The sequence below is a fragment of the Sciurus carolinensis genome, chromosome 6 (assembly GCF_902686445.1).
Source record: "Sciurus carolinensis chromosome 6, mSciCar1.2, whole genome shotgun sequence".
NCBI lineage: Eukaryota > Metazoa > Chordata > Mammalia > Rodentia > Sciuridae > Sciurus > Sciurus carolinensis.
The window spans coordinates 27286084-27304914 of NC_062218.1; the positions used below are offsets into that span (position 1 = coordinate 27286084).

At 36.0% G+C, this 18831-nt stretch overlaps 1 protein-coding gene across 2 annotated transcripts; it reads left to right on the forward strand.

The window, feature by feature from the left end:
• Positions 1 to 202: 202 nt before the first annotated feature.
• Positions 203 to 18217, forward strand: C6H5orf22 (chromosome 6 C5orf22 homolog). 2 transcript variants are annotated; one of them, XM_047556956.1, is made up of 9 exons: positions 203 to 361; positions 1347 to 1492; positions 2021 to 2170; positions 4394 to 4820; positions 6321 to 6383; positions 6634 to 6755; positions 10156 to 10222; positions 12670 to 12809; positions 14864 to 18217. In XM_047556956.1, exons 1-9 carry the CDS (start codon positions 281 to 283, stop codon positions 14994 to 14996), a joined length of 1329 nt encoding a protein of 442 aa, XP_047412912.1. In that variant the 5' UTR covers positions 203 to 280; the 3' UTR covers positions 14997 to 18217. The 2 variants fall into 2 exon arrangements, with proteins under 2 accessions (XP_047412912.1, XP_047412913.1); XM_047556957.1 differs by having other exon boundaries at positions 325 to 431.
• Positions 18218 to 18831: the final 614 nt, after the last annotated feature.

Here is an 18831-nt window from a genome sequence, read left to right on the forward strand (position 1 = left end):
AGCAAACCTGAGAAAGCTGGGCCAAGGGAGGGAAAACTCATGGGCACGCCGCAGAGCCCCGTGCGCAGTGATTGGCCCGTCAACCAGAGCGATGGACGTCTAAACCAATCGACCACGTCCGGCGCTCGGCGCCTGTTACCCCGCCCTCTGCATCCTCCAATCCGGAAGCGCAACCGGGTGAGCGCGCGTTTCCGTCGCGAGAGGGTGGCGGGGAGCTTGGACGTTCGCAGGTGCTCTCAGGGTTCCTCGGAACCTCCGGGACACAGAAGGACGCGCAGATATGAGTGACTCTGCGGGAGAGCTCGCTCGCCTCCGGTGCTACCGCGAGCTCCCAGTGTGGGTAGTGGAGGATCATCAGGAGGTGAGCGGGCGGCTACGCGGCACTGAGGCAGAATCTCCCAGAGCCCTGACGAGTCGGATTTCGAACCCCGGTACTCTGCGGGGCCCCGTGCCCTCGGCCCGATTGGCGCCGGTTTGCACCTGCCTCCAAGCATCTCCATCACAGCCCTGCTCGCTGTGACATGGGGACAGTAATTGTAGAACGCACAGGAACGTTAGGAGTATTCGTGCGTGTTTTGTCCATAAATTTTTACCACAGCGCCCAGCATTTATCAATAATAAAAGGTGTTTTCGTCTCACGGCCGTGCCCCTTTATGAAAATTGGTGCCTTAATCTAGACTTCTGGGAATCAACAGACTTATGGATCTAAGAAATGTTAAAAATTGTCATTAACAGGCTATGGAGCTTTTTTGGATATAAGTGAGAAAGAGAAGCTGAGAGTATATCTCAGAGGGTAGAGCGTTTGCCTGCTAGCATACCTGAGACCCTGGGTTATATCCCCAGCACCGCAGAAAATAAAATAAAAAAGGAAAAATGATTTACGGATGGAAAAAGTTGAAGGAGAGAAAGATTTCACGGAACCTCAACAGTATTGTGTGTAGGGCCTGAGATAAAGGCCAACATGTGGGTTAAGCATTGCTTTCAAATTCAACCTTCTAGACATTGAGATTTAGGTTACCTTGAACACAGTCAGTACTAGAACCAGCATTAACTAGCAGTTTGTTCCTTAGCCCTACCTCTGATGTTTTCTTCATTGTCACTTGGTTTTGAGATGAGGGCAGGAAAGCAGGTAGAGATGCAAGTTGTAAATTTGTAGGAACAAAATAAAGCCTGATATCATCATCTGAACCATCTACAATAAATGCACTTTATTTTCTCACTTTTTAGTAACGTGGTATGCTTTTAATAACGTGCAGTTATGTTTAACATTGTTTTTCAGTCTGTTTTCGAGTGTATGCTCTTGATTTCAGTGCCCATTTCTGAATGTGTGTATTTGTCTTTCATAGGTTCTACCTTTTATATACCGGGCCATAGGCTCAAAGCATCTTCCTGCCAGTAATATAAGTTTTTTACATTTTGACTCACATCCAGACCTCCTTATTCCTGTGAATATGCCAGCAGACACTGTGTTTGATAAGGAAACACTCTTTGGGTAATGTGATTTTTGTTGCTGACCTTTTATGTGTTTGAAATACAACTTGCAGTAGATGATAAATAAGGGGGCCCATCGGTATACCCTTGTGGTGGAACTCTTGGTTAGTATGCTTAAAGTCCTGAGTTCAGTCCCCAACACTGGGGGGAAAAAATAGGAGAAATACAGTTTGTTAAACTCATGGTTTTTACTTTTGTTTTGTCTTTTTGCCTTTTTCATTTATTTAGAACAAGTGTTGACAAACTTTTAAAATGTGTACGTAGAGTTTGGTGCCACTGCCTGGATTAATCTTAAGACATCAACCCACCACTAAGCTTGCACCAGCAGTGTAAATGTCAACACAGAAAGGGAAATTATACCTATTATTTTTATGAAAATAGTTTTGACCTAGTGATTTCTCTGAGAAGGTCTCAGGAACCTCCCAAGGAACTATACTCTGAAGACTGCTCTCTTAAAATATTGTGGATCATATGACATTTGGGGAAAAAAAACCTAAGTTTTAATATTTTTTCCCTATTTCTTTTCCAGAGAATTAAGTATCGAAAATTGGATTATGCCTGCAGTTTATGCCGGCCATTTTTCTCATGTAATCTGGCTTCATCCCACATGGGCTCAGCAAATCAGAGAAGGCAAACACCACTTTTTTGTAGGTAAAGACACTTCTACCACAACAATCAGGTAATTCACTCATAAGTATGAAAGGGTTGCATGTTTCTTTCTTATTTTGAATTTCTGCAATAACCTCCTAAGTATTCTTGTAACCAAATAGGGTCAGATTAAGCCTCAGTTCCTCCAAAAAGAGTTTTTAAAATTGATATTTTAATAAAATGATCTTCATCTTCTGGAATTTGACCTTCATCAATGACTTAAGTTCATCAAATCATTTAATTTCCCTATAGATTTATATATTCAGTGGTACATTTTACTATTTCCTTCCAATGCAACTATTGTGTGTTGAATTTAACAAACAGGAAATGAGATGGCAAAATTTCTTCCTTTGATTTTTTTTTTTAATAATCTAATGACTAAATAAGTAGATTTTAGGTTTTAATGTTATTAATATTAGTTTTAGTTAATTACTTAGTCTAAGTTAAATTATAGCATCCTCCTACTTGAGTAACATGTGCATCTGTTGTCATGTAATTATTTAACTAATGTTCTGTATATCTTTAGAAATATCAGTAGGTTCTTAATACACTTAAGTAGTGTAACCACATTCTAGAAGCTAAAGGATAATGGGATGAAATGGTAATTCACTGAAGATGAAATAGTCTTTCTCTTTGAAAATTATTCTTTTTATTTCTGATTTAGCTTTATGTTCTTATCATTTACACAATAACTTTGTTGTGATATATGAAAGTTGTATTTATTATACAATTTGAAAGAAATAATTAGGACTCAACATATTAAATATTGTATGTAATACTGGCCTATGTGAAAGAGGGGTTTTATTCAGTAAGTGCATAGGTCTAATTTAACCTGCAAAATCCAATAATTTTGCATGCTGTGATATAGATATTTGAAACTTAATATGTGATTATGACATTTGAATTATTTTTATTATTTCATGATTTTAGTTAATCCTGTAAGTAAAAATTTATGGGAGAGAACAGCATGGTGGCACCTGCCTATAGTCCCAGCACTCAGGATGCTGAGATGGGAGAATCACTTGAGTCTAGGAGTTTAAGACCAACCTGATTATAGCAAGACTCCCAATCTCAAAAATTTAAAATATTATGGAAGAGACACGTATTGTCAAGCAACCTGAAATTATGAGTGTGTTTGTATAAATAGGAACAAAGCAAAACTTCCATGATGAAAAAGAATATAAATTAAACCTAGGGAATACAGCCTTTGTTTTTCTTAGGTTGATATAATAAGTAAAAAGTTTTTAATAAGTTTGGGCATTAGTTTTATTGTGTTATTAATCTGTTTTTGGAAACTATCTTTAAATCTATAGATGTATATGCTAGTTATGGGCAGGTGGGAAGTTACTGTTATTTTAGTTTTTTAAGGTATGCCTCTGGAAGAAGTATTTGACTCTGCTATTCCAAGTTCTTACCAAGGTATAACGTAGTTGAAAAATAGAACATGCTGACGTGCCTAGAATCAGAAATCCAGCTGGGCACAGTGGTACTAGCCTATAGTCCCAGCTACTCAGGAGTTTAGGCAGGAAAGTCAGTTGAGCCCAGGAGTTGGGGGCTAGACTGGGCAATGACTAAATGACACTTGTCTCTTAGAAAGGAAAAGAGAAAAATTTTCAACCTTAGAAATACATTCTACAAGTGTACCTGTATTTTTTAAGTTCCTTTTCATTTTGAAAATTCTGTGGTTGTATAGAATCTAATGAAGCTTTGAAATATGTCAGAGGATACTTTTATTAAGAGAAATTATTTCCAGTTATTTTCTCTTAAGCAAATTTTTCAGATAAAGATGCAGCCGACGTGGGAGAAACCAAAGTAGATGGGCTTAAATAAGAGAGTTTATCTCTTTCTGATGTTAGAGTTCAGCACACACATTCCAGGACTGTTCCTTCTGTCTTTATGTTCAGCCATCTCCAGAATCCTCAGAGTCCAACATACTCTGTGTTCGTGTTGTCAATCAGCAAGGAGCGGGGGAGTAAGGCACTGTATATTTTTCTTCCATTCACAACGACAATATTTACACAAATAGCCACATCTAGCGGAAAAACAGATATGAAGTGTAGTCTTTACTTTGGACAATTGTGTGCCCAGCTAAGAATGTGGATAGTGCTGTTTCTGCAGAAGAACAGGAATACAGATGGTAAAGGCAGCTCTCAGCGTTTGTCAAATATGTCTTTCCTTGTATTTCTGCAATGCCATACTGCAACACTGCTAATTTGTCCATTCTTCTTTAAAATAGTTTTTTCCTCTGATCCAGGGTTACAAGTACAGATTATTACTTCCTAAGTGATGGTCTTTATGTACCTGAGGACCAGCTGGAGAACCAAAAACCATTACAATTGGATGTGATTTTGGTGAAACCTTGTAAACTCTGTAGCAGTCCAGAAGAAAATGCTGCAGTGTCTTCTGCAAAGAAGCCCAAGCTAACACTGGAAGATGCAGGAAACACTGCCTCTGCTAACCGTAACTTGGATTCAGAAGGACTGACAAAGGACACCATGACACACAGAAGTGACCAAGCTTGCCAGGAGCCATCATGTTCATGTTCTGAAAGTCAGCAATGCCACACTACAGCCAGCACTAAGGAAATTCTGGAAATCTTGGAGAAGGGGGATGCATTTGTTTTAGATATTGACTTAGATTTTTTTTCTGTCAAGAATCCCTTCAAAGAAATGTTCACTCAGGTAAATATCATATTGTGTGTGTGTTTGTGTGTGTGTGTGTGTTTGTTTTTGTTTTTTTAGTACTGAGGATTTATTCCAGAGGCACTCTACCACCAGGCTACACCCCAGCTCTTTTAAATTATTTTTATTTTGACATAGGGTCTTACTGAGTTGCCCAGGCAAGCCCCAAACTTGTGATCTTCCTGCCTCAGCCTCCTACATCACTGGGATTATAGGCACGCTCCACCATGCCCAGCTCTAAATATGGTGTCTTTATACCATAGATCTTGAAATTTTGTGACATTTCTCTTAAGATTAGGGATACTAAGCTTCTGCAAACAGTCATATAGTGTTATTTTAGGTTTTGGAGGACACATTCTCTGTTATATGTTCTGTCTTATTTTAGGTGTTTGTTTTTGTAACCTCTTAAAATTATATACAGATCGAGCATTCATACTCTGAAAATCCAAAGCCTACAGTGCTGCAAAATCTGAAACTTTTTAAACATCATGATGAAGTGCACCAGTAAAGTCTATGCAGATATTCTAAAAATCTGAAATACTTCTGGTTTCAAGCATTTTAGACAAAGGATACTCAACTTCTATTAAATACTTTACAATTTAATAGCTATTATTTTTAGTATTATGAAGAGAATAGAGTGTTTTTGTTACATCTATGCTTACTGACGCTGTGATCTTGAGAAAGGCACTTAACCTTTCTGACCTGTGTTTTCTTCAAGTATAAAGTAGAAATAATAATCATACCAGCAGGTTGGTGTAGCTCAGTAGTAGAGTGCTTGGTGCTGTGTTCTATCCCCAACATTGCAAATGAATGAATAAATAACAGTCAGAACCAACTCTTGGAATTGTTCTATCAGTAAAGCACAGAGGATAGTACCACAACACTGTGCTTAATAATTTTAGCTCTTGGTTATAACTTCTTCCTGGCAGTAGTTTTAAGTAGAATTATTGGGATAAAATACATCCATCTATATAACAGACTGTCTAGTTGTACTAAACAAGGGGAGGATATTCTCCTACAGTGTTTAATAGGCATCTTTCGGGATAGAGCCTCCTAACAGGTTCTTTATCTGGCCATTCTGCTCTACTATTGCCTTTATACTAAGAATTTTCTTCTGTTGCTTGAGAAATCTGCACAGGGGACTTGGCGGGTTTGTTGTGATTATTAAAGACATATATATCACTGATAATAAAAGCTAAAATCAATTTAGATCCTTGAGTACATCCGTTGGTATAATGGTTATTAAAAATGTTGTAATGAGCCAGTAGCCACCTGTTCTTTTCCCATAGATAGTTTTTCTACATTATTGTCATGCCCATCTGGGTAGAGTTGCCCTAAAGAAATTATATTTACAACTGCAATCTTAAATACATATTTTCCCTGATTCTCCCAAACCTTTGAATAATTAACTTAAGATGTTCTCTTTGTGTCACAGACTGTTGTTTGCTTAAAGTATATTGTTGAAAAAATTAACCTAGATATTTTGGTTTTGTTTTTCAGGAAGAATACAAAATCTTACAAGAGTTGTACCAGTTTAAAAAGCCTGGTAGCAACCTAACTGAGGTATTTACCATTTGTTTCTTCTGGGTTTTATCTTTTTCACATATATCATAATATCTTGTAACTTCTTAGAATGATATCAAAGTACTATGCAAATTCTTTGTGTGTGTGTATGTGTGTCTTTATTGATAAAACCCATGGTTAATACTTGGAAATCATGTATTGACCATTTAAACTGAGATTTTCATTATAAGATTTTACTTGTTTATTGAGAAAATAACAACATAATCTTAGCTTTTCAATGTATTTATAGGAAGATTTAGTAGATATTGTTGATTCTCGAATTCATCAATTAGAAGATTTAGAAGCAACTTTTGCTGATTTGTGTGATGGTGATGATGAAGAAACTGTACAGAAATGGGCTTCAAATCCTGGGTAAGACTCCCAAAATTTTTTTTCCCTCAAATTTGCCAATTTTCAGTCCTAAATATATGTCTAAATAGATTAGATACTTTGCTTTTTTAAAAATTAGTATTAGGACTGAAGATACAACTCTGCAGTAGAGCACTTGCCTAGCATGTGTGAGGCCCTGGGTTTGATCCCCAGAACTGCAAATTTTAAAGAAAAAAAAAAATTAGTTTTAAATTTCTACACAGATTTACTACTAATAGTTAGCATTTATTAAATGTTTTATGTGCTCTATATCTAAGGATTTCTTTTGCATTATGTAATTTTTTCCTTACAACAATATAGGATTTATTTTTATTATGTTCATTTAATATATGAAGAAACCAAGGCACAGAGTTCAGTAAGTTGCCCTGAGTTATATCTTAAGTGGGCATCTTTTTGTTATTGTACATTAGCAGCCCCTAAGTGTAAAGTATTATACTAGGTCTTTTGGAGAATTAAAGATGGGCAATCCCTGTTCTAAGCAGAATAAGAAAAGAAAATTTATCTATCAACAGAGAAGTAAATTACTTGACAAGTAAATTTCAGTAAGAAAACTTGGCTTCTTTTAAGAATAACCCAACAAGCCAGATGTGATGGTGCACACCTGTAATCTCAGCACCTCAGAAGACTGAGGTCGGAGAATTTCAAGTTCAAAGCCAGCCTTAGCAACTTAAAGACACCCTAAGCAACTTAGTGAGACCCTGTCTCAAAATAAAAAATAAAAAAGAATAGGGGACAGAATGGCAATTATCAAGAATACAAACAACAATAAATTTTGGCGAGGATGTGGGGAAAAAGGTATACTCATACATTGCTGATGGGACTGCAAATTGGTGCAACCACTATGGAAAGCAGTATGAAGAGTCCTCAGAAAACTTGGAATGGAACTACCATTTGACCCCATTATCCCACTCCTAGGTTTATACCCAAAAGACTTGAATGAAGTCAACATACTACAGTGCCACAGCCACATCAATGTTCTTAGCAGCTCAATTCACAATAGCTAAATTATGGAACCAACCTAGGTGCCCTTAAGCAGATGAATGAATAAAGAAATTGTGATATATATACACAATGGAATATTACTCAGCCTTAAAAGAAGAATAAAATTATGGCATTTGCTAGTAAATGAATGAAGCTGGAGAATGCCATGCTAAGTGAAATAAGCCAATCCCAAAGAACCAAAGACCAAATGTTTTCTCTGATGTGCAGATGCTAATTCATAATAAAGGAGAGATGGGCTGGGAAGATAGCTCATTTGGTAGAGTGCGCTCGCCTTGCAAGCACAAGGCCCTGGGTTCGATCACCCGTACTGCAAAAAAAAAAAAAAATTAGACTGAAGGGAGGGGAGGGGCAAGAGGGTAGGAAGGAGCATAGAATGAATTGGACATTATTACCCTATGTGCATATATGATTACATGACTTGCGTAACTCTACATCATGTACAACCAGAGCATGAGAAGTTATACTCCATTTATGTATGATGTGTAATAAATCGTGCACAACCGTAGGGACGAAAAGATGTATCCCATTTGTGTACAATGAATCAAAATGCAGTCTGTAAAAAGAAAAGAATAATTTAAAATAAAGACAAATGAAATTGTAAAAAAAAAATAAAATAAAAGACTGAAGCTATCAATTGTGTATAAGTTGATAATTCCTAAATATTAAAAAACATGAACAAGGCTTAAAAAAATTTTTTTTTTTTTTAAAAAGGACTGGGAATGTGGCTCAGTGGTTAAGAACCCCTAGGTTCAAACTCCAGTAGCCCAAAAAAAAAAAAAGAATAACCCAAGAAAGAAATGATAAATGTTTGAGATAATAATATGCCAATTACCCTGACTTGATTATTGTATACTATTTACATATATTGAAGTACTACATTAATATGTTTAACTATTGTGTTTCAGTTAAAAAGAATAGCGTAACTATGACTAAAGGAATTTATTTTCACTCTTCATTAAGAGCAGGATTTGAAGGCTGATTCTTCATCAGGTCATTTATATGGCTGATTCTTTCATTGTTAATGTTACTTTGAAAATATAGAGGGGGAGAAAGGCTTTCAGAATGAAAGCCTTTAGTATTAAACCTGGTATGAAAGTATATTACATAGATATTATAGTTGCTTTTCTTTATAATTCTTTAAGTCATGTAAACTCAAAGAACCAGAAGACTAAAACCATAGGCAAATTTTTATCCTCATATACGTAGGAAGATCAGAATTTGTTTATTTTAAAACAATCTCCCACAAGTTGTAAGATTGTTCTTTATAGTATAAATAGAAGTAATCAGCTGTAAGATAGCTACATAACATGAGAAATTAGAGTCATCATACTTTAAGTCAGAACACAAGCAGCCACCAAATTTGTCATGATGGTTATTGAAAGTAATTTATCAGCTGCCTAGAAGAATGCAGAAACTGGGACAGTGGTTCCCTCTGAAGAGAGAAATCATGGCTAAAAGATGAAGTATATGACCAAGTAATACCTTCTTTTGCTATGTACATGTATTGCCTATTCAAAAATATTCATTGTAATTCCTACTTAAAAATATTCATAAAGTGCTGGGGTTGTGACTCAGTGGTAGTGTGCTCATTTGGCAAATGTGAGGCACTGTGTTCGATCCTCAGCATCACATAAAAATAACAAATAAAATAAGAGTATTGTGTCCATCTGCAACTAAAAAAAAATTTTTTTTAATCAAAGATATAGTTATTGTCATTAAAGAATTGGTACAGAAGAATAATGCTTAATAGTTTCATCACAGTAGTAAATATTGATCAGGGCACTTGAACATCAGTTAATATTTTTTCTCTTCAGAATAGGGAATTAGTTCTAAAAATGATACCCTCTTTTTTGAAATAATGATGGAAGAAGAAAATAAATAAGTCACGTGAGTCTTAAAAATACTGGAAAGTACCCACTATTTTGTAATTCCATGAAGTCTCAAGCCAAGTTTAAAACTGCACCAGCAAAAACAAAAATAGCCCGGAAGCCTTGGAGTCCTAAATGTAGCCATAGACCTTCCACTGAAACCCACTCTGTTGCTGAGCATGGCCAGGTAGCTCTTCAGCATCTGCCAGAAGTTCCAAGTCAGAGTTAAAAACTCAACAGTACAGCAACAGCATGAGTTTAGACTGGTTGGATTTGTGGGGGAGGTGGTGGGGCAGAGGGGCTGGGGAAGAGATCAGGAAAGGTGAATGAAATAATAAAGAACATTTATTTCTTGGTATTTTAAGGTGAGACTTGAGCAGTTTTTATCTTCCCAAGCATCATATGAAGCATATTATTCATGGTACATATTAAGTGTAATGTATCATTTGCTACTGTAGTTTTAGTGTAGAGGTGGTTGTGGTATTTAATTGAGTGGGATGGCTTTTTTTCAGAATGGAATCACTAGTTCCACTTGTACAGAGTTTGAAAAAACGGATGGAAGTGCCAGATTATGAAATGGTAAGTATTTTATATTCAAACATAAAGTTGAACTCTTATAAAAGCAGTTTTCTGGGAAGAAAAATTTGATTTTTGTTGAAGTGATTCATTTTTATTTGTTTTTCTGAAGTCTGAATGAATTAAGAAATAAGTGCTTCTAAAATACTGCGTTTTAGAAGTCAGAATACTGAAAAAATTTTCTAAGAAAAACATTCTTGGGGCTGGGCTGTTGCTTAGTGGCAGAGCACCTGTCTCACATGTGTGAGACACTGGGTTCAATCCTTAGCACTACATAAAAATAATAAAATAAAGACATGCTGTCCATCTACAACTACCAAAAAAAAATTGTTTTCCAAATTTTTTGTATGAAGCCAAACAACTATGTACTTTTATTATTATTATTTTGTTGATATTCACCAGACAATAATAAATCTATAATTTCTAAAGTTCATTCCTTATTAATTCCTATTTATACTTCTTTTGGCTTTTCTTTTCCTCTTTGAAAAAATTTCTTGTATTTTAAAAACCAAGAAAAGGTGAAAGAGCTGTGGCTAATACATTTTAAATGTGTTAGCTCTTTCTTTTTTGTCAACAGTGATCTGAATGCTATGACCAAAGATACTTTTAATCATAATTCTTCTACTTTTATATCATTTTAGTCTTTGAAGAATATATTCTCTCATTTAATGCAGTACTGCCGGTAGAGAAAACTGGGGCTTAAAAAGTTCAAGTGACTTTTCTCAAATTTATGCTATCCATTTAAGACATCCATGTCTTCTGCCTTAGTCTGGTTCTTCTCTTCAGTAAGAAGTGTTGAATGTTTTCTTTGGTTATAGAATACAATCGGCTTTTTTTTTTTTTTTTTTTTTTTTTTTTGCGGTACTGGGGATCGAACTCAGGGCCTTGTGCTTGTGAGGCAAGCACTCTACCAGCTGAGCTATCTCCCCAGCCCACAATCGGCTTTTTTGAACTGACATTTAAGTATTGGCTTAATGCTCAATTTATAAATATATATATATATATATTATTATTTTATATATATAATAATATAAATATAATTTTTATATATTTTTATAAATATATATATATATATTTCACCAAAAGAATATTTTGGTTAACCTTGAACTAAAACACTGTTTTTTTGTTAAAAAACATTCTTTTTGGTTAAAAAGAAATACACTTAGAGTTTGAAAATGCTTTTGAGCTCCCGTTATATTATCTAACATGTCTTCAAGCAAGTGTGCTTTAATCTTTACATTGCATCTTAATTTTTGTTATTGAGGAATTTTGTGTGGTGCTTGGGGAAAAAGAGGTGACAGGGACTCAGTCACAGATTATGTAATCATGTATGATGTGCTTAAAGCTGTAGTGTGAGAACTCTGATCACTTTAGTGGAAAAGAACCTGCAGAATCTATTATTTTACTACATTCAGTGATCACTGCCAACTATATCTTTGGTGCATATCCAAAGCCACCAATAAAATAGAGTGGAATATTGTTCTGTGTTTTATACTTATGTACTCTAAGCAAAGTTATATATGATATATTTGAGTTCCAGTTTTCAAAACTTCAAAGCTGAAGTTGAAAAAAGACAGCCCGTAAGCATCTTCTGGCTTTCAGACATTTACTTTTGTAAATAAGACTGGAACACCATTTATTTACATTTAGAACACATCTAACCAGGTGCAGTGACACACACCTGTAATCTCAGCTACTTGGGAGGTTGAAATGGGAGGATTGCAAAGTTCAAAGCTAACCTCTGCAACTTAGAGAGAACCTGTCTCAAAATAAAAAATAAAAAGGGTTGGGAATATAGCTCAGTGGTAGAGTGCTTGCTTAGCATGCATAAGACCCTGGGTTCAAGCCAGTACCCAAAACAGGAGGGCACGGGGGAATGTAACAGCTCAGTAGCAGAGCACCCCTGGATTCAATACCCCCCCCCAAAAAAAAATAGATAGATAGATACTAGTATTGTGTGGTTATACATATAAAGGATATATAAGAAAACAATATGTTAAAGTAGGAGAAAAATGTTCTATTGTATCAAAGCTTTGAATGTAATACAAGATGCCTGTATTTAAAAAGTAAATGAAATAATATAAAAAGTGGAGTGTGAATATTATATATAGTTTTATATCAACTTTTAAAATCTAAATAAAATATATAATTTGCTAGAAAATATGTACTACCAAAATCCACTCAAAGAGGAGAGACTAAGTAAACTGACAATCATAAAATGAAAAAGTAAAGAATTATTCCTAAAAATAGCACTTGCCCAGACCATTGTAAGACCAGTTCTACCAAAACTTCAGAAAGCAATAACTTAATGTGGATTAGAATTTAAGGAAAACAATCCCAATACATAAAAATGTTTAAAAATTAGAAGAGGTGTCATTGGGGCCATTAATAATCAAAGAATCTTTTAAGATCAACAGTTTTACAGTGCAATTTAATTGTCTTATTTTCAGGTTCATCAAGCTGGTCTAACCTGTGACTATTCAGAACTTCCTCACCATATCAGCACAGAACAAGAAATTGAGTATCTTATTCAGTCTGTATATTATTTACTGAAAAATTTACCAAAACCTACCCTTGTGACAATTGCAAGGTAAGTGTGATAAGTGAATAATGGCCCACCAAAGACATGCACATCCTGATCTCTGGAACTGTGAATATGCTGCTGTGTGGCAAAAGGGAATTTGCAGTGTGATTGACTCAAGAATTTTGAGATGAAGACTTTATGTGCGTGGGCTAGTACTATCACAAGGGCCATAATAAAAGGGAGGCTGAAAGATCAGAATCAGAAAGAGAGAAAGCTTGGAAAGTGCTATACTGTGCCTTTGAAGGTAGAGAATGGGGCCACAAGCTGTAAAATGCAGGCAGCTTCTGGAAGCTAGAAAAGGCCAGGGAACAGACTCTCCCCAGAGCCTATGATATCACTATACTAGACTCACATCTTTAAGCATCACTAGTATAGCAATTACAAATGCAAATAGATATCCATGTGTTGTAGTCAAATACTACCAACAGCAATGCCATGATGACATGATTGTTCTAATTATTAAGTTCTTTGTAAAGATCTAAATTTTAAAGTCCAGTCTTTCCTCAATTCTCAGAGTAGTTGCAATCGAAAATTAGTTAATATCTAATCCACTTTTAGAAATACAAATTTTAAGTTCTAGGCTCAAAAAATTAAAAATTGGTTTCTCACGTGTGGGAATGTTCCATGAATTTGGAAAAGTATGCAGGACATAGGTCAGTTTTTCATATTGCAGGACTGTCCTGCATGTTGAAAGCATTCCAACAGCTCAGCCCTCTTCCTGTAGTCTCTTGAATGTCAATAATCTTCCCCCAGTCACTGTGTCAATCAAAAATTTACCTACAGATTTCCAAAACCCCCTCTTGGGGGTAGCTCCCATGAAGTACCATTGTAGTGGTGTTTAAAATACTTCACAAATCGCCACCACCACCGTGCCAGGGATTGAGGACTTCATGCATGCTGGACAAGCACTCACCATTAAGCCATAATCCCAGCCAAAAAAATTTTTTTTGGAAAGTCATGGAATACCTGTATTAAAGCTTAGGAATTTAGCTTTTACATATGATACTTTTAAGCAGGTCTTTATCCATATGTGTGTCTTAGTATTTAATAATTTAACTTGTTCTTTATCATTTATTTATTGTATTAAATATTTACATCAAGCCTCAAAATTAACCTGGTCACCAGAGAATGAAATGAATTTGTTAGAGGTCTTGTAGATTATTTCTTTAATATTATATCTTAAATCTATAATAATAAATGCAAAGAAGTAAGCTGCTAATTCCAGTTCCTTCCAAAAGGATTTCTATGCCACTCTTCTCGATTCATACTCCAAATGGTTTTCCTTGCCCCAGTCCAGAACCAAGAGATGCTGATGCTGATCAAATCAGTTCACACCTTCGTACTGTAATTGACAGTAACATTGTAACTGCTTAGTGCAACTCAAGTTGTCTTAAGGGAATTCTAAAAAGATTCTAAAATACAAATTGCTGCCCCACCCCACTTTGCTCCATTCTCCTTCATACCGCATAGGAAATTAATCCTAACGTCATCACATTCTGGCATTTCATTTTGGACCAAGCTATGGATCCTTTATACTTGTGTGATTAACAAATTGTTTTTAGAAGCAGAACCCTTTCATCAACTGGAAATCCTCCACCCTACTCATTTCCAACCCTAGTGTATACATAATAAAAATAAGAAAGATGCCCAGTTATTAAGATAGTCAGTCCCTGTATTCCCCAGCAACATCTCCCTTCAGGAAAGAGTAGTAGTGATTAAGCACTTAGGATCACATGGCATGATATCACACCTGTCACTAGCACTTAGTTACTATATGTGTGACCTTGCACAGGTTAATCCTTCTTTGTTTTAGATTCTTTTATAGGGAGATAATTGTACCTATTTTATTGAATTGCTGAGAAAATACGGGACATAATTAATGTAAAGTGCCTGACAGGGTAAATATTTATTAGCTTTCAACTATTATTCAACTATGAATTGAATATACCTACATTTCTATTTTATATTGAAATCAACACATGCAGGCTTTTCCTCTCTTCACAGTATGTTTTTATCCTATTTGATTATATATTTTTCCTCTTTTTCATTCTCGATTCCAGGTCAAGTCTGGATGATTACTGTCCTTCTGAACAAGTTGACACCATTCAAGAAAAGATCCTCAGTGTGCTGCGCTCCCTTTATGGTACTCTAGACACTCACCTCGTGTATTCAGCAGAATATTCTTCATCGTGAAACATATAAAGCACTAGGCTCCTGTTACATCTTGGTACAGTAACAGAGTTTTCATTCACTTATTTGTAAATGAGTCTTCCAGAGAACACTTCTTATGTTAACTTTCAGATATTTTGACTCTTCAAATATCAATTGAACAAAGACAGGTTTTTGGGTGGTTTTGTTACATCAAGTCTGCTAAATCCCAATGGTTGCTTATCTTTGTTTTCATTATTGTCTTTATTTATGAGGGTTTTTTTTTTCATCTTTCCCCCCTAGGGCAATTGATCTGTATGAGATTCATTCTTACATTTATGTATTCATTCAACCAACTGACATTTATTAAGCACTTACATGTGCCAGACATTATCAAGTACTGGACATATGGTAATGAACAGAGTAGACAAGACCCTGCCCCTTTGGAAGAGGTAAATGAGAAGCAAATTAGCAGGTTATGAACAATATTATGAAAGAAACAACAATCACAAACATCTTAGGCATGCTCTGAGTATGGATACCCTGACTTTGTAGAAAGTAGCATTCGCAAAAGCTAGTACCAAAAAAAATAACCCCTGCCAGTCCATGAAAATGTTACAGGAAGTCTGCCTTGTTCTTGGGATTGTGACCAGACAAAATGCTCTCAGCATTGTGATTTTGATTTTTGGGTTTTGGGTTTTTTGCAGTACTGAAGATTAAACTCAGGGGCACTCACTAGAACCCAGAACTACATCCTCAGCCGTTCTTATTTTTTATTTTGAGACAGAGTCTCACTAAGTTGCTGAGGCTGGCCTAGAACTTGCAGTCCTCTTGCCTCAGCCTCCTGGGTCACTGGGGTTACAGACATGAATTTCCCAGCCCAGCTTCCATCACTTTTAATAAAGAGGTCTGATGCCCCAGGTGGTGGTACACACCTATAATCCAGTAACTTGACAGGCTAAAGCATTAATATCACAAGTTCTAAGCCAACTTTGGCAACTTAGTGAGACCCCATCTCAAAATTTAAAAAGTAAAAAGGGCCGAAGATATAGTTCAGTTGTAGAGCACTCCTGGGTTCAGTCCTCAGTATTGAGAATGATGGGGGCAAGGCCTGGTCAAGTGAACTTTACCAAAGAAAAATTCACTTTTTTGTATGTTTTTGATTTTAGTTTTGGTTTTGCTAACCAGAAAAGTCCTTCAGGGAGTTTGTCCTTCCAAATAGTCATTGTGGGTACCAGTTATCATGACCTTTAAGTGCCATTTTATTGACAGTCAAGAGTTGATAAATATTTGGATAAGCCAGATTTTTATGTAAAAAGTAGGGAAAAAATTAAATCTTTAATTCTGACTGGCCATAAATACCCAAGGACATACAGTCTTCCACCAGCCTTCTCATAATATAAATGAACAAAATGGGTTCACTCCTTGACAAGTGCAAAGCCAATAAGCACAACCAGGAGATGAAAGAATCAAGAAATGCTTGCTATTTGCAATAGCTAGGGAGAGCACTAGAGATCTATCCCAAAGTAGCGCCTGTAAGCACCAAAAGGACAGGAAGCAGACCTCCACAGATTCAGAGAAACCTTTATTCCTTCGCAGACTCGGGGGCCATTTGGGTCCACTTTCCAGATGAGAAAATGGCTGCCAGTTACAGAGGGGATTCTGGTTTTATAGGGTGCAATGAGGATGATGTAAACATTGGAACCCTGCTCGTGCTGGTTTGACCACCAGGGGCTAGTTGTTCAGGTTAAAGCCAGACCCTGAGGGATAGTATTCAAATCTTGCCATTGTCTTTTCAGGACTAATATGACACATTGGGAAGGCCAAGTTTTAGGGCCTGGCATTCCGAGTCCACCCCTTTCCTTTAGGGTCCATTGTTATCAGGAATGCACTGGGAGAGGTTTAATGTTTGGCCAATTTCCTTTCCCACTTCTGTAGTCACATCGTCCCTCCATTTTCTTGGGGAATTATCTTACAGGAATATTATTTTCCATAACCCTTCAGCGCCTCTCCTGGAATGAAGGGGTGGCTCTGGAGTGAGGCCTGTGTGTGCTTTCTGGAGGGGCTTGTCATCACAGGTGGAGGCAAGCGCATTCCTGTGCATGCATTTGGAGGTCAGCCTCTACGCACATCCCATGTTTAAAAATGATGGATGGGAGTGGCTCCAAGGTGGAGAATTTAGCATTATCATGACATAATGAGCAAGTTCCACTCTTAAGTCACCCTGAATAATAACTGGGTGATTTGGGCTAGTTTAAAGTGGTTTCTTGCCTCTTTTTCTGGGAAGATTTATCTGAAACAATAACAACAACAGAAACCCAGCTTGAAGGGATGTGTCTCACCCCCTCCCAGTACAAACCAGGTGTTTACCCCTATGAGTTCCTGCCTAGCAACTAAAAATAAGTAAGATAACCCTTCCAGAGACACTCTTAATCATGGAAATTCTTATTTTCCCAATTTGCCAGAGCATTCTGCTCTTCAATATGCCTTTTATTCAGTAATCATTTTAACTAGCTGTTTAATTTCTCTTCCTTTAAAGGGTAAGATGACATGTAAAGACAAAAGAAAACAGCACTCATCCACAACTGTAGAGTTGCGTGTAACTAAATCATAGTGTTACCTAATATGGGGGCTAATACTCAAGGACACATTACCATTGTCACTCAGTAGATGGCACCAGACCCCATTTTTCCACTGATTCTCATTTCCAGTGAATTTTTCTTACCACTAAGTTGATTTCCAAAGTCTGGTGGTTTGAATGCTTGTGTTGACTTTACTTATTAGCTTTCCATTTTGATAAAACATACCCCAAAAAGGTTTATGTTCTTGTAAAATCAGAATTGCAAAATTGTACTCTTTATTTATTTTTAAATTATAGGCATAACGTTTATGAGTAAATTATTTTGTGTATTTAAAGAAATTAAAAGTTGTGTTTTGAAGTTTTAAAGATTTGCTTTGGGGGGAGTTTTTTTTGTTTTTTTGTTTTTTGTTTTTTCAGTGCTAGGGATTGAACCCATGGCCTCACATGGTGAGCAAACACTCTGCCACTCAGCTGCATCCCCAGTGTTGATATCATTGATCAACAATGTTAATATCATTGATCTTATAAGTCTTTGTTTTAGTCTTTTATTACAATTCCCATGAACTTGAGTGTGATTCATCATTGTTTTAATTCAGGATGAATAAAAGCATCAAATTCTGTTACAGGAACACTCAGATTGTTTAATTCTCTTGTTCTGTGATTGTATCTTGAAGAATAAAATTCAGTCCCCACTTCTCGAATAAGACCAGATTAGTAAATTGTGTGTCTGCACATTCCAAGTAGGAAGATATTTACTCAAGACATTTTTCATTTGAGTTCTAAATACATGATACAGATATCTAATGTACAGATATCATTGAGAAGTTCAGCCTTTGCTAATACTTTGATAATTTTATTGAATAATTTAATTAATTTGAGTGATAATTTAGAAATGATGTCTGTAGACATCTGACTTAATGTGTTTCAGCTTCTCATGAAGCTTAGTGTGTCCCTCAATCTTTATGTGGTAATCTCTCCTGATTGTCATTTTGTTTAGCAGTAGTAGTCCTGAATAACTTGTAGTAGATCCATTTTACTGCCAGTTATTCATTGTCAGTCATATATTTCAGGTGTGTGCATACAACATTCTTTCATTCACTATCTTAAGAGAAAGTGCTTTTGTGAAACTTGAGCAAGTTTTTTTGGACTTCTTTCAAAATCCTTGAGAAATATTTGTTTGATATATTTAGAGTATACAACATGTTTTTACATGTATACATAGTGAAATGATCACTGTGATATATATCTACTCACATAGTATTTATGGTCAGGGGAGATGGCAAGAGCATCTAAACTTCT